Genomic DNA, 22,721 nt, shown 5'->3' with positions numbered 1-22,721 from the left:
GCAGGTAGCAGGTAAACCAGCAAAATAAGAAACCCCAACACGTCTGACGATACTGTGTCTAGCCTTCTCTAGGTATTTGACCTCAAGCTGACTCACCCCTTTTGGATGAGGGATCCCTCCATCTGCAGCAGCTTCACACTAGCTCTGCTTCCTAGGAGTGAACCACCTCCTACTTTGGACAAAGCCTTTTATCACTTCTTCCCAGGCAACACTCTCTACTATTCTGCTAGTGCAAGTTTTCCCTCCAAGTCCCCTGTTAGCCAAGCACAGGTTCCTGTACAGGCTTCCCTGGAGCCTGACGGCTACACTGCTATAGGTGACATCCCCGATGCAAAGCATTATCCAGAATTATTTTTGCAAAGACCTCATAGTTATCTATATGAAGCAACAGAGACCAGCAAACCAGCCATAAATTAGACAATGTGTTATGTGGCTTATCCAGTAATTAGGAAGCAAAAGACTAATTGTTACAATAGCACTTTTAATCTTGTGTGTTTTTCGGTACTCCCACTGGGACGTACATCAACAGTGTCCTCCAAGCACTGTGTGTTCAGCTTCTGGACACCACATGACTGCTGCCATATTTATCAGGTCCATCATTACCCTGTCCAGAGTGGAAACGTTTGGGAGGGTCCATGGCACAGAAATCATCCTGTGTCCACTGTGCCAGAGGATGTGGTACCAAATCACAGTGAGTGGCAAAAGGCAGGTAATGAGAAAGAGAGATGGCGGATCTTGGTTCTGGATGTAAGAGATCACATACATGGGGATGACACTGTGGGGGAGGTGAAGAGTGACAAGCAAATGCCCTGTCCACGGTAGTCCCAGGTACAGGGTTGGTCCTGATGGGCACGTCAACTGAAACAGGCATCTGTGGGAACTGAAGGGGCACAGAAGAATGCATTTCTGTGCAGGAGGAGGAACTGGATTTGCTGCCTGAAATCCAGGTACTATATATGGATAATTACTGCATTTTGGCAACTTCAACAGAGTACGCTTTTCTGATAAAGTGTGCCATTTAAGATAGTACTCAGTGATGCAGAGGTCTGGCTGGTGCTGCCCTCTGGAATGAGCATTGCAAACACGCTTCCTCCACAGCCGGCCATACTATAACCCTTAAATGGGAAGAGCGTTACAAAGGAGTCTGAACTTATAACCCAGAAGGGAAATACCCCCAGTTATTAAAAATTCATCACGCATACAAATGAAAGCAATTTCTGCAAGTATGCAGCCAGCTCTGAAGGAATATGTTGCCGTCATCACCCAGGGAAGCAGAAATGGCCTATTAAGTCATATTTTCTTTTGCCGAGAAGCACTTGGAAACACTGCTACATGCTTTGAATTGTTTTAATCACATGGGAAGTCCAACCAACTCTTTGTATCTGTATGTGTAATTTAGGCAGAAGATACATGCATATAACTTCTAACTTGGATACAGAAACTATCTGCATTATGGCCAATTTGATTAGTTAGCAAAGATTCCCCATCTAACCAGCTCCACAGTGCTAAATGTTTTATCCCATGCAATCCGGAAGCTGCCCTCTGAGCTGCTGGGGGAAAAGTTCCTGAAATGTTGGAAACCGAATAAATGTGAGAATGTCCAGAGTCTGCACAGAAGAGCTTGTGTGTCTAAAGGGGGCTGTATATCACAAATTACTTATTAGGTCAGCATTTCTCAAGTCCTTTGAACTCTTTTAGCCCTGCAAAACTTCTGTTATTTTCATTCCCCCAGCCAGCACTAATCATCCATTCCACAGGTTAATGCACACCCTGTGCACACATCTTGATGCTGCAGGTGAAGTTTTCTTGATTTGGTAGCAACCCCACACTAACATTAGAACAGGAATATAGCACGAAACCTGACTCTATCCAAAGCCCTATACAGCTAAACACAAGAATAAAGGTGCAGCCTTTCCTGTCCTGCAATTCAACCTGGATCAGCTAGTCCACCACCAAAAGGCATTGGCTGGTAGTGTATATGGCACCACCTAACCTCAGAATCTTTCCCTTTGTAGACCCTCCTGTATTCTTTTCACCCAATGGGACCTAAGCTCCTCAAGGAACACCAAACCCCACCCCCTTGCCTCACTGTGAGAATCACAGTATACATATATGCAGCAATAGGGTAATCTTTTTCTCTAATCAAGACCAACTACATCACAAAGGAATAAGCAACTAGCTAAACAGCTTTGTGTATGATTTAGTGGATTCTAATAAAGGTCTTATCCTACTGCCGTGTTTGGATTTTTTTCCCCATGGAGCAAAAAATCTAACAGCAATTTCTATATGTCTACTGCATTTTGCCTTCCTTTAGACTTCTTTTAAGGTTACAGATCTGAGATTGTACATGATCTGTAACATTTCTAACAAAAACTCTGAGGTATATCTTGCCTTTTATTAGGAAGTAAATCTTGCTTTTTTTAATATGGCTGGACAAGTTATCAAAACTACACCTATTTTTTAAAAAAATCTTTGCAAAATCACCCAAGTTCTAATCTTGTGCTAAAGTATGTTCTGAAATGAAATTCTTATTACTTTATTTCTCTTTTTAAAAATTCTACTGCACATAAATTGAGAAGTCAGCAGGTTTTGGCTCCCAAGAGTTTGACCTATTGTTGCTCTTTCGCCCACCTGAAGGTCAGAATAATTTCTGCAACAGCTCAGGCACAAAAGGACAAACATTTTAGGTTGTGCCCTCATGGTTTTTATATTATGTAGAAAGAGGGTCTTAATCCTTCCTCCCTCTCAAATGAATGGGCTTTTGCTTATTAGAAGTACAAGTCTTTTTTTTAGATTGTATATAGGTGGCTGCTGGATCTGGCCAGTTTATGGTGCCACAGATTAAAGGGGGAATGTAGGTAGGGCTTTTCATTGTTTTGTGGTCCTTTAATCTTACTTAACTTAAATTGCTGAAAAACACTGAAGCTGTTGCAAATCCCAACAGGTTCCCTCTGTGATGGACCACATTTCTGGGATCTTCAATGAGATGATAAAAATAGAAGAGACAGACTAGAATTGCAAGGTGGGATAGATGAATATGGAATTTTCCACCCGACCCAAATTTCCCCTCCAGAGTATTATAAACTTCTAGAGGTTTGAGGTGGCCAATTCCGCCCCCCCCCCGCTGCTGCCCCCATTCTATGCCTCTAGGGGTCAACAGGCATGTTCAGTTCTCATCAGGCCATTTCCCTCTTTTTGTTTCTTTAATTTATAAAATAGTATTTTTCTGCATATTTGGAGAGTCACCCAAGTATGCAAAAGCCCCTACCCCAGCCTTGTCTGTGGGTGGCCCCATTTTGCTGCCTTCATGACAAGCATGTCCCTCTGCTTTTAGAAGGAACCATTTCACTTTATATTCTGCAGACTGCTGAAAGCTGATTAAAGCTTTTGTTTCAAGGATGTGTATGAAGCTTAGAAAATGAGGACAGTCCCCCGCTCTCTTGGCAAAGGCTATATCCTCAGTGTGATGGAACTCCAAAGCACGGGGCGCCTGCCCAGCATACAAAGCAGAATGGCAAGAGTTGACACATTGGCAGAAGAGGGGATTCTCACTTCCTCTTTATGCTGACCCAGAACACAAAGTTGCAAGAGCTCATCTTGATTCAGCTCCTGTTATAACCAAATACAAATTTTGCTTTCTAACACACATACATATCTTACACTTATTTTTCAAAACAAAGGATGCATATCTACATTATTTGTCTTTAACAGTAATCTAAAATAGGAAATACTATTTCCAGAAGAAAGCGGGGGGCGGGGGGGGGGAGAACTACCATCTCTGTAGGGTTTCTTTTTTCAGCTTGGCCTCTATCCAGCTCTAGTTGCTTCCGAACTTTTAACTCTGGTCATCTTCCCCAAGCTCCATTTAATGGCTCTGCCAGATGTACCGAGTGAATGGGCTTGACGAGGAAGCATTTAAAAAAAAAAAATCAAATCCCTGCAGCAGAGAATGGGTAAGAAATGCAGGCTTGGGTGGGGGCGAGGGCTGTGTCCAAGCGATGGATGAATGTGGCATGGAGTCTATATGTCAGTCCTCAGCCAATCCGAGCTCTTGGATTGGTCTTTTTGGTCTGCATGGCTGCGTTCTTTCACTTTGGAAATGAAGGGGCTCAGTATAGCCGCCCTCTGATATAGCTCCTCTGGGGTCAGAGTAGAGGCTTCCCTCCCCATCCTGTTATCCAGAGCAAAATGCCCAGAGGCCCTCCTCTTGTCTAATGCCCATTCTTCCAGGCAGGCATGTATTTTGAAATCACCAACCTTTTCCCTCCTCTGTTTCTTTCCCCAAAACCTAGAGCCTCTTTGCGGGACAGAAATGTGCTGAAGCAATGAGTATGGAACACACCAGGCAACAGGGCAATAAACCTCTCCCCCTCCCTCCCAAAAGAGGCCGAATCATTATGATTTCCCAATAAGACCAGTGTCTTGTAGACCAGAACTGTGCCATCCACTTCAGTTGCATTACTTGATTTACATTGGTGTGTGTGTGTGAAGAGAAAGGGGAGCTGTTGCTGGAAATGGGCTTCCCAGAGAAACAACTCCTTTATCACAAGCACATAAGTCAATCCCCAGGAAGACTAAGCCCTGTAGAGAGGTTCCATGGGGCAGCTGCAGTTCAGATTCAGCTGGAGTAGACAATCTCCTTAATGGACACCCGCTGATCAGATTCTATCTCGCACATGGTTTCAGACATACCGAAATAGACAAGAGGTGCACAACGGTGAGCCTAAGGTCTGTCCCCAGAGGTGAAATTACACAGCTGTGCAATGAGCAGAAAAGTCAATTTTTATCCAAGATCACAAAAGGGCAAACTGAGGAGAAGGAAAGACAGGCAGCAGTACCTTAATGCCGTCCACTGGGTTATGGATAACGGTGGTTTGAGGTTCCTACAGAGGAAGGAAGAATGAACCAAAGAAGAATAAAAAAAGAAGAGGAGGAAGAAATGAAAGAGACCAAAAGAAAAGGTGGTAATTGGAAGGGGAGAGGGAAATGGAGCAGAAAATGGTGATAAAAATGCGAAGGAAAGGGAAGAGGGTGAAAGAAAGACCAAGACCCACATAAGAGCAGGGAGGGGAACAGAATGGAAGGGAAAAAAGCAAAAGGCAATTAGTTCAGCAAAAGGCAAATGATTAACAAACAGAAAGTGGCAGAGTAAATCAGGAAGAGAAGAATCGAAACTGGATTTCTATGAATGAAACCAAAATCATATTCAACCCCCATGATAAGATTGTTGTGAGCCCCTTGGAAATGGAGAGCGCAAGCTGAAATCTATCTTCAGCCCTTCTGCAAACCAAAGAAACCTTTGCGACAAGGAGAATGAGAGGAAGTGCCAGGATAAGAGAAAATGGCAGGAATGAGCTCCCCATGAAGATGTGGCCAGTCCATACCTGGGTTAACATCCCCAAACAGGCTCCACCTGAGATTAAACAGGGAAGAAAAAGGAAAGCAAGAGAACAGAAGGTCCTTGGATCATATCCCCTGCTCTTGCTGGGTTGTGCCATTTGCATTAAAGACAGACTTTAGTTATTGAAGGTGTTTTCAGAGCCGTGTGATGCATGATTGTCATATGAAGCACTTTTTGTCCATAGATGCCCACAGTACAACGGCTTGTGGGCTAAAGAGCATGCTCTTTGGGAGTCTAAATAAACCACTCTAAGATATGTGGTTGAGTACTTACCCTTTGTATCAATCTGGTGGCATTATCATGCTCTGAAAGGCTGAGACTTTAAGATGCACTTACCTGGAAGTGGACTGTGAAGACACCCACAGAAAATCCATTATGTCCTTATTGGCCTCCTCATGCCTCCTCCCAGCTAAAGATTTCTGTAGGTCCCCCGACACACATCAGGCAGACACAATCCAAACATCTTATTAAAATAAACCACATGACTTGTTCAGCTTCATGGGATCCCCAGCGTGACTAGGGTAATTTGTCCCCTTAAGCTCCTGCAGCAGCCTTTCTTATTTGCCCCCTGGCCTGGGTGGTAGCTAGGATGGCCATTTGATTGAGAACGGATTGGCTACTGTGTGAAGCAGGTCGCTAGATGCACCTAGCAGGGCTCTTATGCTCTTATGAACAGGGTGCTGATTTCTACTTCTTTAACGAGCAAGAATGTGGTCTAAATTATTTTGCCGAGATGCACCTGGCAGGGCTCTTATGAACAGAGTGCTGATTTCTACTTCTTTAATGAGCAAGAATGTGGTCTAAATTATTTTGCACACGGACAAGTAGTCCAAATGCAAAAGGAGAACAGTGCTCCTCTGTCCAATGAAGCAAAATGAATATGGCAGGTGCACCTTATATAGAAGTAAGGATGATACATTTGCTGAAGTTTCCTTTTCCACACCACTGTTAAAATAACTAGGGCTCTTCTCTTCCTTTGTATTTGATTGCCCTGCTCTGGAAAGGAAACTGCTTACAAGTAGCCCAACACTTAGAAACAGCTTAAATCTTACATGTAAATACAGTATGTTTAAGATGAGCAAGATACATATCTGGGAAAGAAAACAGCTGTTTTGAAGGCTTCTTTGGGATTTGCTTGAATTACCAGGACTTTCTGCCCACAGAGTGTGTTTGCAGCCTGAAATGTTCTCCAAAATCCAGGAGCAGGAGGCATTTAGGGCTGCTGGAGGGAAGGCTGGGAAGAACATGCTCTGCGGGCATAAATCCAGTACACAGGTTCCTAGAAAAGAATCGAGTTCTTTTCAATCTGCTCAGAGCCATATTCTTAAACAATTTATTTGGAGGAACATTCCAGTCAAACCAAAAGGCTTTAAATATGTTTAGAACTGAGGCATTGATTATACACATCCTCATCCAATCAACTGTGTATAATTCTGTTTTCGGCTTATGCTGTAAAGCACTATGTACAAATTGACTGGACCACGCTCCTGATGTTTATTAAATGGGTCCTCCCTTCGTTTTTATTTCCTATGTATATTCAGCAGTTCTGGGGCACTCCAGCAATGTGTTCAAACTGTTTAACTCGTATAATTGTAGCTTTAAAAGGAATAATTCGGCAGCAGGAAGCAATATCTAAAGCAATGGATTCAGATTCGTTCAGATTATTCTAAAGCAATACATCTTCCTCATGGCTCACACCTACAGTCTGAATCATATCAAGTGCTGCTCCATGTTAAACACTAAAGCAAACTGAAATCAGTGGGCTCACATAATTAAATCAAGGCACACAATCAGTTGTAGGCCAAGTTGGGTGACTGATGAAGGGTTTTTGCAGGTTCTCAGCTCCTGGATCTGTGGACACTCATCCCAAAGAAACAACGCTGGCTTTTAACATCCCCCCTCCCCCCGCTAGTTTGTATCGCATAAAGGATTTCATGCTTTATCATGGAAAAGGGCCAGTAAGAGTAAAGTTTGTTGCTTGTGTTGGAAGGGGAAAGAAAGCTCCAGCCCACTGCTTATGCAAGTCGGGTGCACTTCAGTGGTCATTCTAGCAGAACAGGACTTGAACGATCGCTATGTACAAAAAGGTAGGTCTCTATGCAAATGCATTGTCCATTGCTATGGTAACTGGCATTACCCATTCTGGAAGCAAGTCAGGGCTGGCACTAAAAACAAAATATCCTGATTGGCTTTGTGAAGAATTAAACAAGGCTAGGGGTTTGAGGTTTTACTGAAGGAAAACCGGTTCTCATCTGAAAGGGTGGGAACTGGGGGATGGGGATATCTGCCATGGATGAAAGGGAGTGAACGAAGGCAACAGATTTCATACCAAGACCAAAAGTTGCTTTTCTTGTCCTTGGTGGCACATGTTGAATTGGAGCATTCACTGGCTACTTCCTAATATTTAATGGACCACAAGGGGCTCCAGCTATTGAAGTCATTGAGAGATTTGTCTCGGCCTTCAGCAGAGCCAAGGTTTCTCTCAGCGGACAATTGGTGATTTGAACTAGAAAAGACTTCCATTTTATATAATCAAAAGCACAGTTTTCAAGCCCATTTCTCTAGAGAAGCAATATTTTCTCTGGCACTGCCACCAAAGTATTCTTTCTTTGTGTCAAAAGAACTTGCCATTCTCTTCCAAACTCACACTGACTTCTAGAACGTTGCAGACTGAGAAACAGAACTTCTGCTAAGCATCAACAGGCTTCATGTTATTTCCTGATTTTCTTAATATCTAGGCATATCTTGGGAGGACGTACATTAATGACAACTCTTCTCCCAACTAGGCCGCTGAATGGTGCCATGTACTATGGAAAGCATAGTTTAACATAACAGAGAATTGAAAAAGCCTCTTCTAAAGAAATAAAAGCAATCAAGTGGAGAATAAATGCAATAATTTAAGTTATTCATCATTTTGACTAGCAGAACTATCTGCTTAAGATTAGAAAACTAGTAAGGAAGCTGCCAAAGGAAAAAACAAGCCGTATAATCTGGAGAGGGTCATTATCTAATACATAATGGCTAAGCAGTCCAGCCTGTACCCCACAGATGCTGCCTGGAAACATTACTTCTGTTCCTAAGGGCAAATTCACAAGTTCATTTTTTAACAGTGAATATTCATCTTATGTTGCACCATTGCTCTGACACGTAGATTGTTCTCTGTTGTCTTATGGGCCCAGTTCCAGGTGCTGGTTTCGTATGAAGCTCAAAACAGCTTGAGATCAACAGTCTACCTCTTTTCCAGTGTCCCATTATGACCCGGAGACCAGCCAAGGAGGCCCTCTCATTGACATCTCTATGCCATGTTCAAGCTGGAATGGAACACAAAGAGGCGTTTCCCAGTGGTTGGGCACCCAGTTGTGGAACCCTGGGGATCTATCAAGATCCAAGCCAATGAATCTTTCAGAAAGACTGCAAGATCCATCTAAATTAGGATGATTGTCAGTTGGCAGAAAGGGGGAAAGAGGACCTTTAATTGCATTTTAGTGGAGCCTTGTCCCTAGCTCATCGTCTACCCAGCGATTTGAAAGCTTCAGCAAGTAGATAAATTGGGGACCACCCATAAGGGGGTGGGCACACCACTTCCCTTGGGAGGTGTTAGCTGCCAGTGTGACATCTGCAGCGTGGCAGAAATCAAAAGTGGAAAAATCTGTTTCGGCATTTTTTTTTCCCTGCAGTGGAGCGAATCGGCCAGGCGGTGGCAGTGTGGCAGTGCGACATCGAGAGCCCTGACGTCATCACCCAGCCGACAGAATACATGCTGTCGGGACATGACTGATACAGCCTGCAGATGGATCCTCCGACCAGCTACAATATGTGTGTGATTAAATACAGTATGTTGTCTTCCCTATCCCCCACGAATATATTGTTAGTCCATTGTCTCTGAGTAACTGTAAATCGCTCTGAACCCGCATGAGTGGATAATAATAATAATAATAATAATAATGGGACTATGATTTTAATGGGATTTCTAAGTTTCTAGGTGCCCCAAGCCCTTGGAATGATACAGGCTACTCATGTAAACCAACTGACAACTAACAGATTTGAGTTTTGTGAATGCTCCAACACGTATCAGCATCACAAGTTAGCACCTTATGGATAAACCAGTTTCTTTGAGAATAGTATCAGGGGGTAGCTGTGTTGATCTGCAGTAGAAGAGCTAGATCTGAGTCCAGTAACACAACAGAGGCCAACAAGATTTTCAGGGTAGAAGCTTTTGGGAGTCAAAGCTCCCTTGCATCGGACGATGGGAAGTTCGACTCTCAAAAGTTTATACTTTGAAAATCTTGTTGGTCTATGGTGCTAGTTGGACTCTATGGTACTGCTACAAGTTTCTCTAAAGTTTCCTATGGAACAGAGAATCATAACTTAGGTATGTAGCATATATTCTTGAGCCAGTTCACCAAACCACTCATTGCCAAACTTCTCCACCTTTCAAATCAATTTACAACAATAATACAACTCCACTTTGTACTGTATGCAACCAAATTATAACTTAAATTAAAGTTCAGTGCAGGTAATGTAAAGAATGTACAACTGTCGTGGTCACCAGGTTTCCACTTCTGAAGCAAAATGGCAACCTGAGATAGGCTCTGCAAATTCTTGCCAGTTCTTTTAGTAAAAGAGAATGCACTACCTATTTGCCTGAGCACTTACCGTCTATGGTATGGATGCAGTGGGATAGTATAGCTGTCATGCATTGATTTATTTTAAGCCACACTTACCTGATAGGAAAGGGCTACCAAAGAACCTCACAATGGAACATCATGATGGAACACTATGTAGTGTAACTGAAGAAGGCTATTTGGGGAACCTACATGTTCATCACATTTCTGGTGCAGCACATTCCACAGTAACACATTTTAAGGGGAAAAAAAGTCTGCAACTTAGCATCTTAATTTGAAGGGATATACATACCATTTTAAAAGAGAAATACTGACAATGTTTGTTTCTTAAAGAGCTGAAGTCTGCTTCCAGAGCATCACACCCTCTGACCTTTCTACCCTTGAAGTTACAGAATAACCAAGAGGGCTACCAAATGGCAATGTGTGCTTGGCACAGTAACAAATGCAATGGAATTGAATCCATCCTATGATAAAACAAAAACTTGGGCAGAACTTGATGCTAAGCTGCATCCTAAGATAAGACCAAAAAAGAATTAGACCTAGCTCTCTTAATCAATTCTGAGAGGCTTAAAATCTCTGCTACAGTTCTAATGCCATTGCATGAAGATACTTCTATCATTCATTAGCACTCATGAGAAAATTGGAATATTTCAAGTGATCCCCCCCCCTTATATAAGTATGCAGCTTACAGTGATTTCCTCTAACTTTGTACGAAATGACAGCAAAATAACTAACCTGTGATCCCTCAGAGCCACAAGTCATTTGCAATTTATGGAATTTTATAGACTGGGGGTTGGGCTGAGAACCTTGTGGGTAGGGCATTAGGTTCAGTGAAGAGAATACTTAGGGACATTCAGGATCAGGAACCAGATTATCCCAAAGAATTCCTTTGATCAGTGCACTCAGAAAAAAATAATGTAATTGCAAATTTGTGCACAGAGAAGAAATCAACTTTCCCCTCTTATACCCAACTAGAGCAATGCAACAAATTCATTACTGATCACATCCATTAATCCTACATTGCAAGTTGGACAGCTCTTTGGAAGTAAGCATCTGCATCTAGGTGCCACTCCAATCAGCTCAGAAAGTAAACAATTTCGGAACTTCTCTGAATAAAACAGCCACACCGTATAGCCTGGAAATGCCCAGCAATGGAAATCTGGCTCTTCAGTACACCATCAAAATCACTCAATTTAGGTTTAATTAAAGCCTAATGGGATTGTGAGGACAAGCTGGCTAGTAATTCCAACACTCTCTGACTAACCTACCTCAAAGATGTGTTTTGAGGCTAAGAGGGAGGAAGTAAGCCACATGTGGATAGAAAGGTAGGGCATAAATGATGTAAATAAGGAAATAATAGCATCAACTAACTCCAGACATGTGTGAGTTAACTGAAAATGCCAACTTGTGCTGGGGAAAAATGGTTATATGAGCCTGTCCTCAGTTAGGATATACTGTGGCCAAAAAGACTGAAGACTCTATCTCAGAGGCACACACTCCACAGGCTGTGGAGAGCCTCATTTGCAATTGCTACCAACCAGAAATGCCACAATTTCTTCCATCCCTGCCATGAGGATGCAGCTTTTCCATTCCTCCAGCAGCAGCTGTTGCAAGGTGGGAACTAACTGCCAATTATTTCGGTAAGGGCCTTCCCCACTTTTACTAAAACATAGGGTGGGTGCCACAATGGGGAATGGTGCTTAGAAGACTCACAGGTGGCATGCCAAAGAATCACATGTGACTCCCAAGCCACGGAGTTAGTATCAGTGTTCTAGCTATTGCTCCTGTATGGCACTGCTTGTGCATAGTTGAGGCTGAAACAGAATGCTGCCAAATGGAATGCTTTGCATCTACTTGCATGGCATGGGCATGCATGACCGCAAAGTAAGGAAGAAAGGGCCAGAGGACATGATGGCTACCCTGATTTCCTCCTTTAAATCCATGCCTGCTGTGTGTACACAGCGATATCCAGAATGGTACATGTGGATAATTGCTTTTTTCCTCCTTGGGGTCTTTGTGTGATTAAAGGATAAGAAACTTGGGAAAACTGCTATAATATATGCATCTGAACAGAAACTCTAATTCTGTGTCCATTTTAAGCACATTTTGTAATTGGCTTGGTGGTCCTACCCTGTCTCCTACAGCTGATGCACAATTCTGGCTCAGTACATGTCACTTGAAAAGTGGATCATACTTATAAATAGATGTTCTCAAAGGAAATCCTCTGCTTCTGGCCATCCTTAGCCTTTTAAAAGTTTGTGCTGTCTCATTCTCTCCAGATAGAGACAGGCATTATAAGGCTTCCCCTTAGTCCACCAGAGGTAAATTAAGCCTGGTGCCTCTTAGTCTGTAGCACAGCTCTTTGCTTAGGCAGTTAAAAATCAACAAAAACTTGGAAGAAGCCAAGGTCATGTATTATTGCCTATGTCAGGGCCTAGGGTATAGATGATCTTTGCTCTATACTACAGAGGTTCTTTGGGAGGCTGATTTTCTAGACTAGGGAATGGGAACATAGAGGTTAACAGAAAAGGAAGACTCTGGTTTAAAAAAAACACCCAAAAATTAAAAACGTGCTACCAGCACTGTTGAAATGTGAAATGTGTTTCCAAAGACTATGTAATACATTTTACACAACAACCTGGATATTTATTTTATAAGCACGGACACATTTTAATTCCATAGTAGACAGTACTCAGAGATCTTTAGGAAAAAATCATTAGCTCTCTTTGAAATTACATACTAAAGGCTGGCTGGATGACTTCTAAAAATCCTCCCAACCCTTTTTGAGATTTTATAACTGGATGAAAATCAGCCAAGAGTTTGGCTCATTAATGTTAATATTAATAACAGAAGCTGGAAAAAAAATGAATCAAGGACCAGTTTTCACATTAACATTGAGATACTGTATCAATCTGGGTTCCAAATATATGTAAGTTCCTACAAGAGGCAGATGATTTTAACCACACTTACTGAGTCCCCTCATTTATGGACAGTTGTACTGACATGGTTAAAAGCACTCCACCACACATGGAAAAAGTTTAATTCTTACAGTTCAGATCCCACAGCATCTATGCCGCAAAGACAATGTGAGAGAATTGAGTCTAAGAATCTTTTGTAGTTATGTGTGCTGCTCATGTGAAACTCACTCAAGAAATCAAGTTTGTTCTGCTGATCTGTTTTTAGATTATCTTCATCTGAACACTGGAGATTCCTTTGGATCCATATCTATGCCCAGGCAGGCACTGAAGCTTTGCCTTCTAGGTACTTATGTCAGCATTATTTTCAGACATGGTCTCTGCTCAGAAGCAATTTCCCATGTGGTTAGTTCAGTACTTTAGGCCTGACATAGCACTTGTCGGTCTTTTATGGACAAAGGTATTTATGAAATTCTCTCTATTATTACTTGCCTGAGTGCTAGAGCTAAATCAGCAGAATGAAAATGTTTATTTTCTGAAGTGGCACTTGCAAAATATTTGCCTGTTTCTTCAGTTAATTCCAACATGAACTTTTGTGTCCTTGAGGTCTCTCATTCCAGCCATTGCTCTTGATGATGTAACATGGCAAGGTCACATTTCCTACAGTGACTGAGACCGGCCTGCTTGCCGACTGGCATGACTCTATAACCAGCAGAGTCTGGGAAAGTTCTTGATTTTTAAACACCTTTGGAAAGTTGTTTTCAGTACCTTCGGGGTCTTAACATTCACAGGAGAGGAAAGGTACCCACATACTGTTCAGATAGTGAGGAAAAAGGCTTTAGGTGTTTGCTATGGCGGTGTTTGCTACAGTGTCAATGAAATCTGATATTTTTCTGGAAGATTATCATGCAAAAACATTTATTGTCAGACTGGGCTTCAGACTAGAGAGTTCAACTGCATAGGCATCCTTCCTAATGAATCGACAGCAAGAGCCCAAGTGATGTGGGAGATGCCCTCCACACATCCATTTTACTAGAAGAGCATTACAAGTACATGGCATCACAAGGACACATGATGGCATCATACAAGAGTCAGAAGATTAAGAGTAGGCACAATTTCCAATCCCATAAATTCCTTATGTGAGCTTTAATCAGGAACCATATTACCAAAACAGCAAGCAAAACCAGCATCTCCAAAATCTTTTGCTGAAAGGACTATAAAAAGTACAAAAGACCCATACCAGTGCGGCTGGAGGAAGAGTCCCTTTCGGGCTGGTGACCCCGGCGCTGCCTTTGGTGCTGTTTGTTTGAGCCTGCAGAAAATAAAAGTGCACATACACAAAAAAAGAAGCCTCGGAAACGGAAGAAGACTAAAAGCCCTCCACACAGACAACCCATACTCACATCACCCCGACCCCTTTGGGAATGACATGACACCCTATTGAGATAGGCAGTTATGTACAAAATTAGGTTCTGGCAGCAAAAGAAGACAGGAAAAGTTTAGAGCAGATGTTGCAAAATGCCAAAAATGCTGCAGAGTTTCCTGTGTGACAAATTAGAATATTCCTTCAACCTGAGAAGTTTGACTATTTTGTAAACAATGGGTTTTTAATAGCTCTGGACTACAGAATTGTAAGAGATATACTGCAGGTAAAATGATTTTTTTGCTGTTAATGTGGTATAAGCCACAGCCATCCCCATTTTTCCCCAGGTGAACTGTTAGGCAAACCCCCATAATGATACTTACCTTCACTCCGTCAGCTTTCTTGTTCAGTAAACTCTTAGCTGCTGCATGGGGAGGGAAAGAAGAGACTTTAGTGGCAACTCTCTTAGTGTCCTGAGACATACTCTGTCCTGTCTGAACAGCCAAAAAAGAATCACACAAGCTGCATTGATGCAGTTCCCTCATCAAACAGCTAAAAGGAGGATCAAGAACAATGGGTAAATCCCAAATTCTATGAGGGTGGGCAAAGCCCCAACATCTCGCTAAGCCAAAAATGGAGGTATGAATGGCAAAATGCCACAAATGGGCAGTTTCCCAAATGCAGGGAAATCGGGGGAAGACTATAAAGTGGAAATGTCCTTGTTGATACTTGAATCATTGTGTTGTCTCTCTTTTTCCCAAGCTGCCATTGGCCTGGGCACATACTGAATTGTCCAAACCTTGTGCAATTGCAACAAGGAGGGAGTCTTTGCATTGTTAATGTGCCCAGATTAACAATGGTCTAAAATAGGACTCCACTCCCACTAGAGATCCTCTCAAAAACTTCCTATAACAATGTTTATGGAAGACAACATACGCATTCTTTAGATCCAGGTAGTCAGCCATATTGGTCTGAAGTAGTAGAACAAATTTAGAGTCCAGTGGCACCTTTGAGACCAACAAAGGTTTATGCAAGGTATGAGCTTTTGTGTGCAAGGCACACTTAGTGTGCATTGCACACAAAAGCTCATACCTTGCATAAACCTTTGTTGGTCTTAAAGGCGCCACTGGACTCTAAATTTGTTATAAATACTCTTTGTCCATTGTTAAGTTACGCACATTGTACCAAGCAATCATCAGATTTCCCTGCACTTCAATAGAGTGCACACTGGTCTCAAGCCCATTAAGATCTATGTAAACACTGTGTATTGAGAATAGTGAATCTCTTGAACACAGTTTCATGCAGTTCCTTCCCACTATGAGGTTTCAGATCATTCTTGACAGGAAGGCACACTTAGGACTGATCATTAAACATCATTTCTCCTTTTATACCAAGAGCTTCCAATTAGGAAAAAAAATAGCTGCAATCCAAGCTTTCCTTCAACAAGGAGCCAACCAGAACTCCATGCAGCATGTGAGCCTTAGGATGACACACTCTACCTATCTTCTTCACACCTTCCCAGTAAGACACCAATGCTGCCATTTCTGCAAAACCACTGTCTCATGATACACACCCTCATCTTTTCTTAGACATGCCAGAAAGTCTCTTCACATGTACTGTCCTTTCCCCCCCGTTCTCACTTGCATTGCTTTATCAATCTCACTTGCATTGCTTTATCAATCTCACTTGCATTGCTTTATCAATCTCACTTGCATTGCTTTATCAATCTCACTTGCATTGCTTTATCAATCTCACTTGCATTGCTTTATCAATCTCACTTGCATTGCTTTATCAATCTCACTTGCATTGCTTTATCAATCTCACTTGCATTGCTTTATCAATCTATTGCACTTAATCTAATGTGACACTTTGTTGTTAGTCTAGATTTGCTGTTACTCCACTTAAAACACAGCAGTACAGTACAAGCCCTTCTACCCGAACAGTTCAGTAAACACAGAAACATATGAATAATCAACGTTTCAATATTGAGCACCGACTACATAAGATCAAAGTGGTGGAGAGGACAGGAATAACTCATAAAACTATGTTTCTAATATATTGCATTGCCTCAGAATGCTTCTTGCTTTAGAATTGCTTCTTGTCTTTTTTTCTTTTGGCTGAGGAGAGACCCAAGAGTGATATGGCAGGGAGGCTGGAGGGGCTGAAATGAAATGCATGGCAAGGGGGGTGGGGGTGGGAAGTGTGCTACGGCAGCCAGGATAAATGTTTTCATTAAGATGAACAGAAATATGGGTGCCTGTCATATAGATCTGGTTAATAGAATTGAAGGACCAGCAAAGCCATGTGAAAAGCCTTTAGTGAGTAAAACAAGTTATAACACTGTGACTAGGAGAAATCACATATTGCCTGTAGTACTCGGCCAACAAGCTATAACTGGAATGCATTTTGTTCAAATACCCTCTGCAAAATCACAACCCATTACTGAATCCAATACAATGGCTCTGTGGACAGGCACTGACATCAGTAGGACCATCATCCTCAGAACAAGAAGATTCCATCTATTTCTGGACCCTATGAGGTCATGAAATGTCTCCCACATTAAATCCAGTCACCACAGTAGGTATTAAGGGCAGAACCCGAGAAAAAGTTTGCTTACCTTACAGAAATTTACAGAAGAGGAAAGGCGAGAGAGACAGGCAGGTGAGAAGGAGGTTTGGAAGGGGTGGGGAGAGAGAGAGAGAGAAGAAAAGGGGGGGAAAAAGAAGAAGTGTTGAGACAGAAAGCAAGGCCTTTGGGGTGAAGGCCCAGTCTGACACCAAGGGGAAGTGAAGCAGCAGCAGCAGCACCACAAAAGCAGCACTACAGTGGACTTTGCTCACACACACACACACACACAGAGGAAGGAATCTATTAATCTATTAACCAGAAGGCAATCAAACACAAACACGCCTTGGGATGCCTGCTGGACTTTGTAGGATGGCACATTCTCATTTTCCATAGTGGCTGAGCTCAGTAACCCTACAATTAAATCTGCTTATGTTTTTATTAAATATATGGCCTTTGTTTCCTTCTCCCAACCCAATCCTGAGCTCTTCACATTGTAAACCTTCTTTTGGGTCTCTCTTCCATATCTATTAGTGACCCATGGCGTCCGTGAAGTCTTGAATGAAACAAGGATCCTAAGATCATTCTAGCAATTACAAAATTTGTCTCAGTCCTTTTAGTCCTTACATCTAAGAAATAAGTGTCTTTTGCTGCCCAAGATTCATGAATCAATAAGCTTTTAAGGGCACAAAACGAAAGGAAAGGAACAAGGCAGGAGTATGAATGTAAAGTTTGCTAATTTTCTTCATGAATTCAAATTAGAGTTTTATGACAATCAGCTAACACCAGATTGTACGGTACCGGCTCTGTTGTTCACCCTTCTGACTGCAGACCCCCTGTGTCTCCCTCACACTGTGCCTGATGGTCCCTTGTCCCTCTATTTTGGGGGACAAATGTGGACATCCTAATCTGAAATCTTGAGTGGAAAAGAACAGAATTTGCTTGGTGCCTATAAGGCACCATGAGGCACCATGAGGCTAGGAGATGGCACCATGAAAATCTCTCAGGAGTTCCACAAACAGAGCACAACTACAGAAAAGGCACTGTCTTCAGGAAACCACCCACCTAACTTCTGAAGATGGGGGCACCTGAAGAAGAGCCTCCAATTACAATCTCAACTAAGGCACTAAAGTCATAGTGGTTTTGGTGGAGGTGGAGAGGTGCACTGGTAGAGCATCTGTTTGACATGCAGAAGGTCCCAGGTTCAATCCCTGGCATCTCCAGTTCAAAGGACTAGGTAGTGGGTGATACAAAAGACCTCTGCCTGAGACCCTGGAGAGCCACTGCTGGTCTGAGTAGACAATACTGATCTTGATGGATGAATGGACTGATCCAGGATAAGATAAATCCACATGTTTGTGTGTAGTGCTTAGTATTACACACAAAGCCAGATAACAGACATACCATGAAACTCTCAGAAACAACTCTCTGCCTCCAGCATATTTTAAATTCTTATGTATGGAAAATCAGAGAGAAAGGAGGGTAGCACCATGAGATATGGGGACCTCTGCACAGGTTACAGATTAATGGATATTACTACATGTACACACAGCATACACTTCAGCATATGAGGGAGATGCATTTGATTATTTCACTGAGAGTGCATGCTGTGGGAAGCAGTGACAGGATGTAGCCTTGCCACAGGTATATACTGTGAAATCAACACACACATCCCCCTCTAATTTTATATGGTAAACCATGGTACCTTTGCTTACCCATAAATTCTATAACACGTGACACAACTTTTAGACCAATGTATATTAATGTAAAGATTAATAATGGCACCTGCATTTACCCACAAATTCTATAACCTGTACCGTAACTTTTAGATTAATGTAAAGTAAAAAAAAAAAAGCAGAGAGGGGAGATTTTGGAATCTGCAGGAAGGGCTGGAGTACAACATTTGCATGTAGAAGGTCCCAGATTCAGTCCCCAGAATCTTGGGTAAAAGACCTCAAGTAGCAAGTTCTGGAAAATACCTTTACCTGCCTTAGACCCTGTAAGAAGTACTGTGATGACAACACACAATACTGAGGTAGACAGATTTGTGGTCTGACTCACTATAAAGCAGATTCACACGTTCATACGCATTGTGAATGTTAGAAATCGCCAATGTAGTTTGCCATAGCAACAATTACTCTTGAAACAGAAGATGAAACCACTAAAAGGTGAGCATTTTGTAGGATTGGTATATGTTTAGGGCAGCAGCAGGAGGACCAAACACATTACCCTTAATCCAGAGAAAATATCCAAGAGCTGAGTTCACAGCCGTGACTGGATACCTTCATAAAACCTTTCCTGAATCTTCATGGTTGCAGTTACATGGTCAACACTCAAAACAGATCATTCTCTTATCTGAAGCATCACAGATGATGTTTGTCTAGACTATTTTATTATCTATACTATTCTGCAGACTTGCTTGTAACCCACTGGGTGTCCATTTTCAGTGAGCGCTCTCTGGTTCCTCAGTTGCTAAATTAAATCAAAATCTCTCTGAAAACAGTGGAATCCCCCTAGCTCATTTACCCACCTGGAGAAAAACAAAGCATAAAGGGTTAAGACACAACTGTTTTCATTTATGAACCAGGCCAAAGTTCTGCTATTAAGCAGCACTATCATATTATGAGAAAGCATAAACAGTTGTGATGCCTCAAACAGTTTCCTTCCAAAATTATTTTTGTCTTCCCTCATATGAAACCTGTTCTCTGTATTTCAGTATTCATTTTCTATACCCAGATTTATCTCATATAACCTTTCAAACTCTCTCCTCACTAGTTTGTGAGTTTCCATAAGCAAATACATTCCCCAGAATTCTGGGCCAACTTTTAGAAGCAGTCATTGAAGTAATTATAATGGAGCTGGATATTCTGAGGAATGGAAGCTTTAAAACAAGATAAACACAAAGAGTTGTTGTAATTTCCATCTGTTTCTTCATTTTGCTTGCACTAAAATCCTAAAGAGTATTTTCAGAGGAACACTGAAGCTGGGTTGATTTCTTCATACTGGTCACACTGCTGCTGCTACTGCCACCATGCATATCACTTCTCCACATGCAGTACCAACATCAGCACAGACATAAGCAGACGCCCTCATCCATCTTCTGATAAAGAGATGTGACTAGGCAGGGCCCTGGAGCATGCACCTGGGTTACATAAACTCATGCACAATTCACCACATTCAACCTGCAGGCAAAGTTGGGATGCAGACAGGGCAATGATTAAGACAAGCAGAGCCAACATTCATGTGAGAGAAACATGAAAACTCATCAAGGGGGACCCTTGTCTGCATGCCCAAGAATTGTCCTTGTTGATCGCGTATGGAGGGGAGATGTTCTCTGAGCAATAGTCTCTCAGGTTCTAGTTGGTCTTAATGACTTTCCCACAGCCTAAGTTGCATCAGGTTATTTCTCCTACTGGCACTTTTTTTTTTTGTATAAATGATTTTACAATCCCTCATCACAAAAGGAAGATTCTCCTTTGTGTTTGGTCCTCCTTTCCACCCTCTTCACAATTGGTCATGGGACTATTTAGGTGAAGCTTTAGAAAACTCCCCAAGACTGGGCTGCTGAAACGCATGCCAACAACCAACAAAAGCCACAGGAAAGCTGCTGAACCTTTCCTGCTAACTGATTATACGCACAAGGCACACATATTTAAGGGTGAATACAGATGTACCCATTCTGAGTGATGAACCTGGTATGGATCTGTATTTTTGGCCAGTTGTACAACCTTGCTCAGAAAATTGAGATCAAGAGGGATTAGTTCTTCCTGTTTCCAACAAAAAAAGCTGACACTGCTGAAGGCTGGTAGGCTGGGCCCTTGTAACTATCATGAAGCCGCCACCATCCACAGATGGACTGGCAAAGTGCCAACTGGTTGGCCTGTGTGCCAAACTTCCCCCTCCCTTGTTCAGAATCAGTGTTTCAAATGGGGAAAAGCAAACTGACTCTCAAAAAATGCCAATAAACATATTACCAGATTAGCATGCCAAGCTCCTGATTATTTTTAATTCCAACTGCCCACCTCCCATAAAACCATGGTGGCTTTGGAGGTTTGGAGCCAGGTACCTGTCTCACCAGATGAGGGAAGAGGGAGGGGACAACAGAGGCTACACCCCCATAGTAAAAGTAATTGCACTGGCTCCTGTAGATAGGTATGTCTGTATGCACCCTAAATCAGGGAGAACTCTCCCACCTATCTGGTCAGAAAAGTTTCCTAAATATAATGGTCACAGCCAGTTTGTGATGGATGTTGAAACAATGTAATCCAAGATTAATTTGTCTTACTGTAGGTGCCAAAACATGCCCATTTCAGGCTATATCAAAGGGGACATCTGAGTGCTGCACGTTCACATAAGAGAGGAACTGATGCCTGTACCTTCTCCAGAGTAAATGATCAATATGCCTGCTCTGTAAGGACTCTGTGTGCCTCCCACCAGCTGAAAAAGGAGCCACCCTCAGTGGAGTGGTGCCTGATCTTAATGGAAGACATGTATTTGCCGTTGCATCTTACTCATATGTCCTGACAAACTTCTATTCAGTTGTGTCAGTCAGGAACACAAACTTGTCACACATGTTCATGCACTACCCCTCTCCTCCCTCCACACATGGAGTGTGCTTGAAATGTGGACTGGGAAGCCTTTAAACAAAGTGCGCTCTGACATAAAATCTGCATGCAGGTGCATGGGCAAAGTAGAGGCTGTTTCCTTTCTACAAACTGGGATTCTAAATCAGCCCAGATCAGAACCCCAGTTTGTACAGGGGAAACAAAGAGCAGTTTGCCCATGTACCTGCATTCAGACGTCATAGCAAATGTGGTATTTGCCCGAAGGCCTCCCTGGAAGTTTTCCATTAAACACCTTGTGTTAAGGGAACAGGGAATGTCAAACAAACTGTCATCGGGTATAAATGGGTTTCGTGTGACATCTGAATACGGCTGCATCACCTGAGTCTCAGATTAAAGTTGCAGCTTTATGCCCCACAAACACAAATGAACACGAGTGGTAACAGAGTATTATAAATACAAAAAATGTTCATGTGAACATCAGTTCCACTGGTGAAAGAGCCTCATTTGCTCCCACTGATATAGCAAGCAGTGGTGAAACAAATAATGTCTTAAAGAATGGATGGTTTTCCTTCTGCATTAGGAATGTACATGCTTTGGTAAGTGTGCACTGCCAAGTAGCAAATTACATCGTATTTTTAAATTCCTGAAAGGATCAAAGACAATCTGTCCTTGTGAAAGTACCACCACTACAACAGTGTTTTCCAGTCAGAAAGATTAAATGCCACTAGCTATATTTTAGGACAGCTAATTAAAGACTGTATGTAGTCATGTTGCGACACAGAAAAATTCCCCAAGCAACAGTAGTATAATTCCTTTTTATTATGACCAAATAAATGATCAAAAATAGTGAACCAGCTCTTGACCAGTTGCCTGTTCAGTACCCCCCTCAAAGGGTGGGAGTATTTTACAGCATGATGAGGAAGTCCCCAATGTCTAGTTTGTAGAATCTTAAAAATGGAATATAAGGCAGGATGTGTTACTGAGTTAGATGGATTACATCATGCTGGTTGAAATTTCCTCCCCAAGATACACCAAAGGCTACTGGGATGGAGAAACATGAAGAATGGCCATTTCCCCCCCCCCTTGTCCTAGGAGACTTTGGTATATCTTGAAACCAGTTTTGTGCCCAGCACCATCCAATCTAATCAAGTGTGTGACACAGCCTGTATCCCGTTTTTTAAGACCACTAACTACATATTTTGTGCCCCTCCATCATGCTCTGAAACAGCTTTTTCTCTCTCCTTCCCTGTACAAACATTCAGCCTGAACCCTTCTGGGGAACTTGAA

General features: G+C 42.2%; 1 protein-coding gene across 1 annotated transcript in view; it reads right to left on the bottom strand.

Moving 5' to 3' along the window:
• CAMK2B (calcium/calmodulin-dependent protein kinase II beta) overlaps positions 1-22,721 on the bottom strand; it is a 133,938-nt gene that overhangs the window by 26,387 nt on the left and 84,830 nt on the right. The window contains exons 14-16 of the mRNA XM_015419500.1: positions 14,688-14,728; positions 14,182-14,253; positions 4,839-4,883 (exon numbers count right to left, since the gene is read on the bottom strand). Coding sequence (XP_015274986.1) covers positions 4,839-4,883; positions 14,182-14,253; positions 14,688-14,728 — 158 coding nt within the window. The remainder of the gene's footprint in view (positions 1-4,838; positions 4,884-14,181; positions 14,254-14,687; positions 14,729-22,721) is intronic.

Source organism: Gekko japonicus, unplaced genomic scaffold, assembly GCF_001447785.1.
Source record: "Gekko japonicus isolate JY-2015 unplaced genomic scaffold, Gekko_japonicus_V1.1 scaffold795, whole genome shotgun sequence".
NCBI classification, from domain to species: Eukaryota; Metazoa; Chordata; class Lepidosauria; order Squamata; family Gekkonidae; genus Gekko; species Gekko japonicus.
This window is presented reverse-complemented; position numbering and strand designations above follow the sequence as displayed.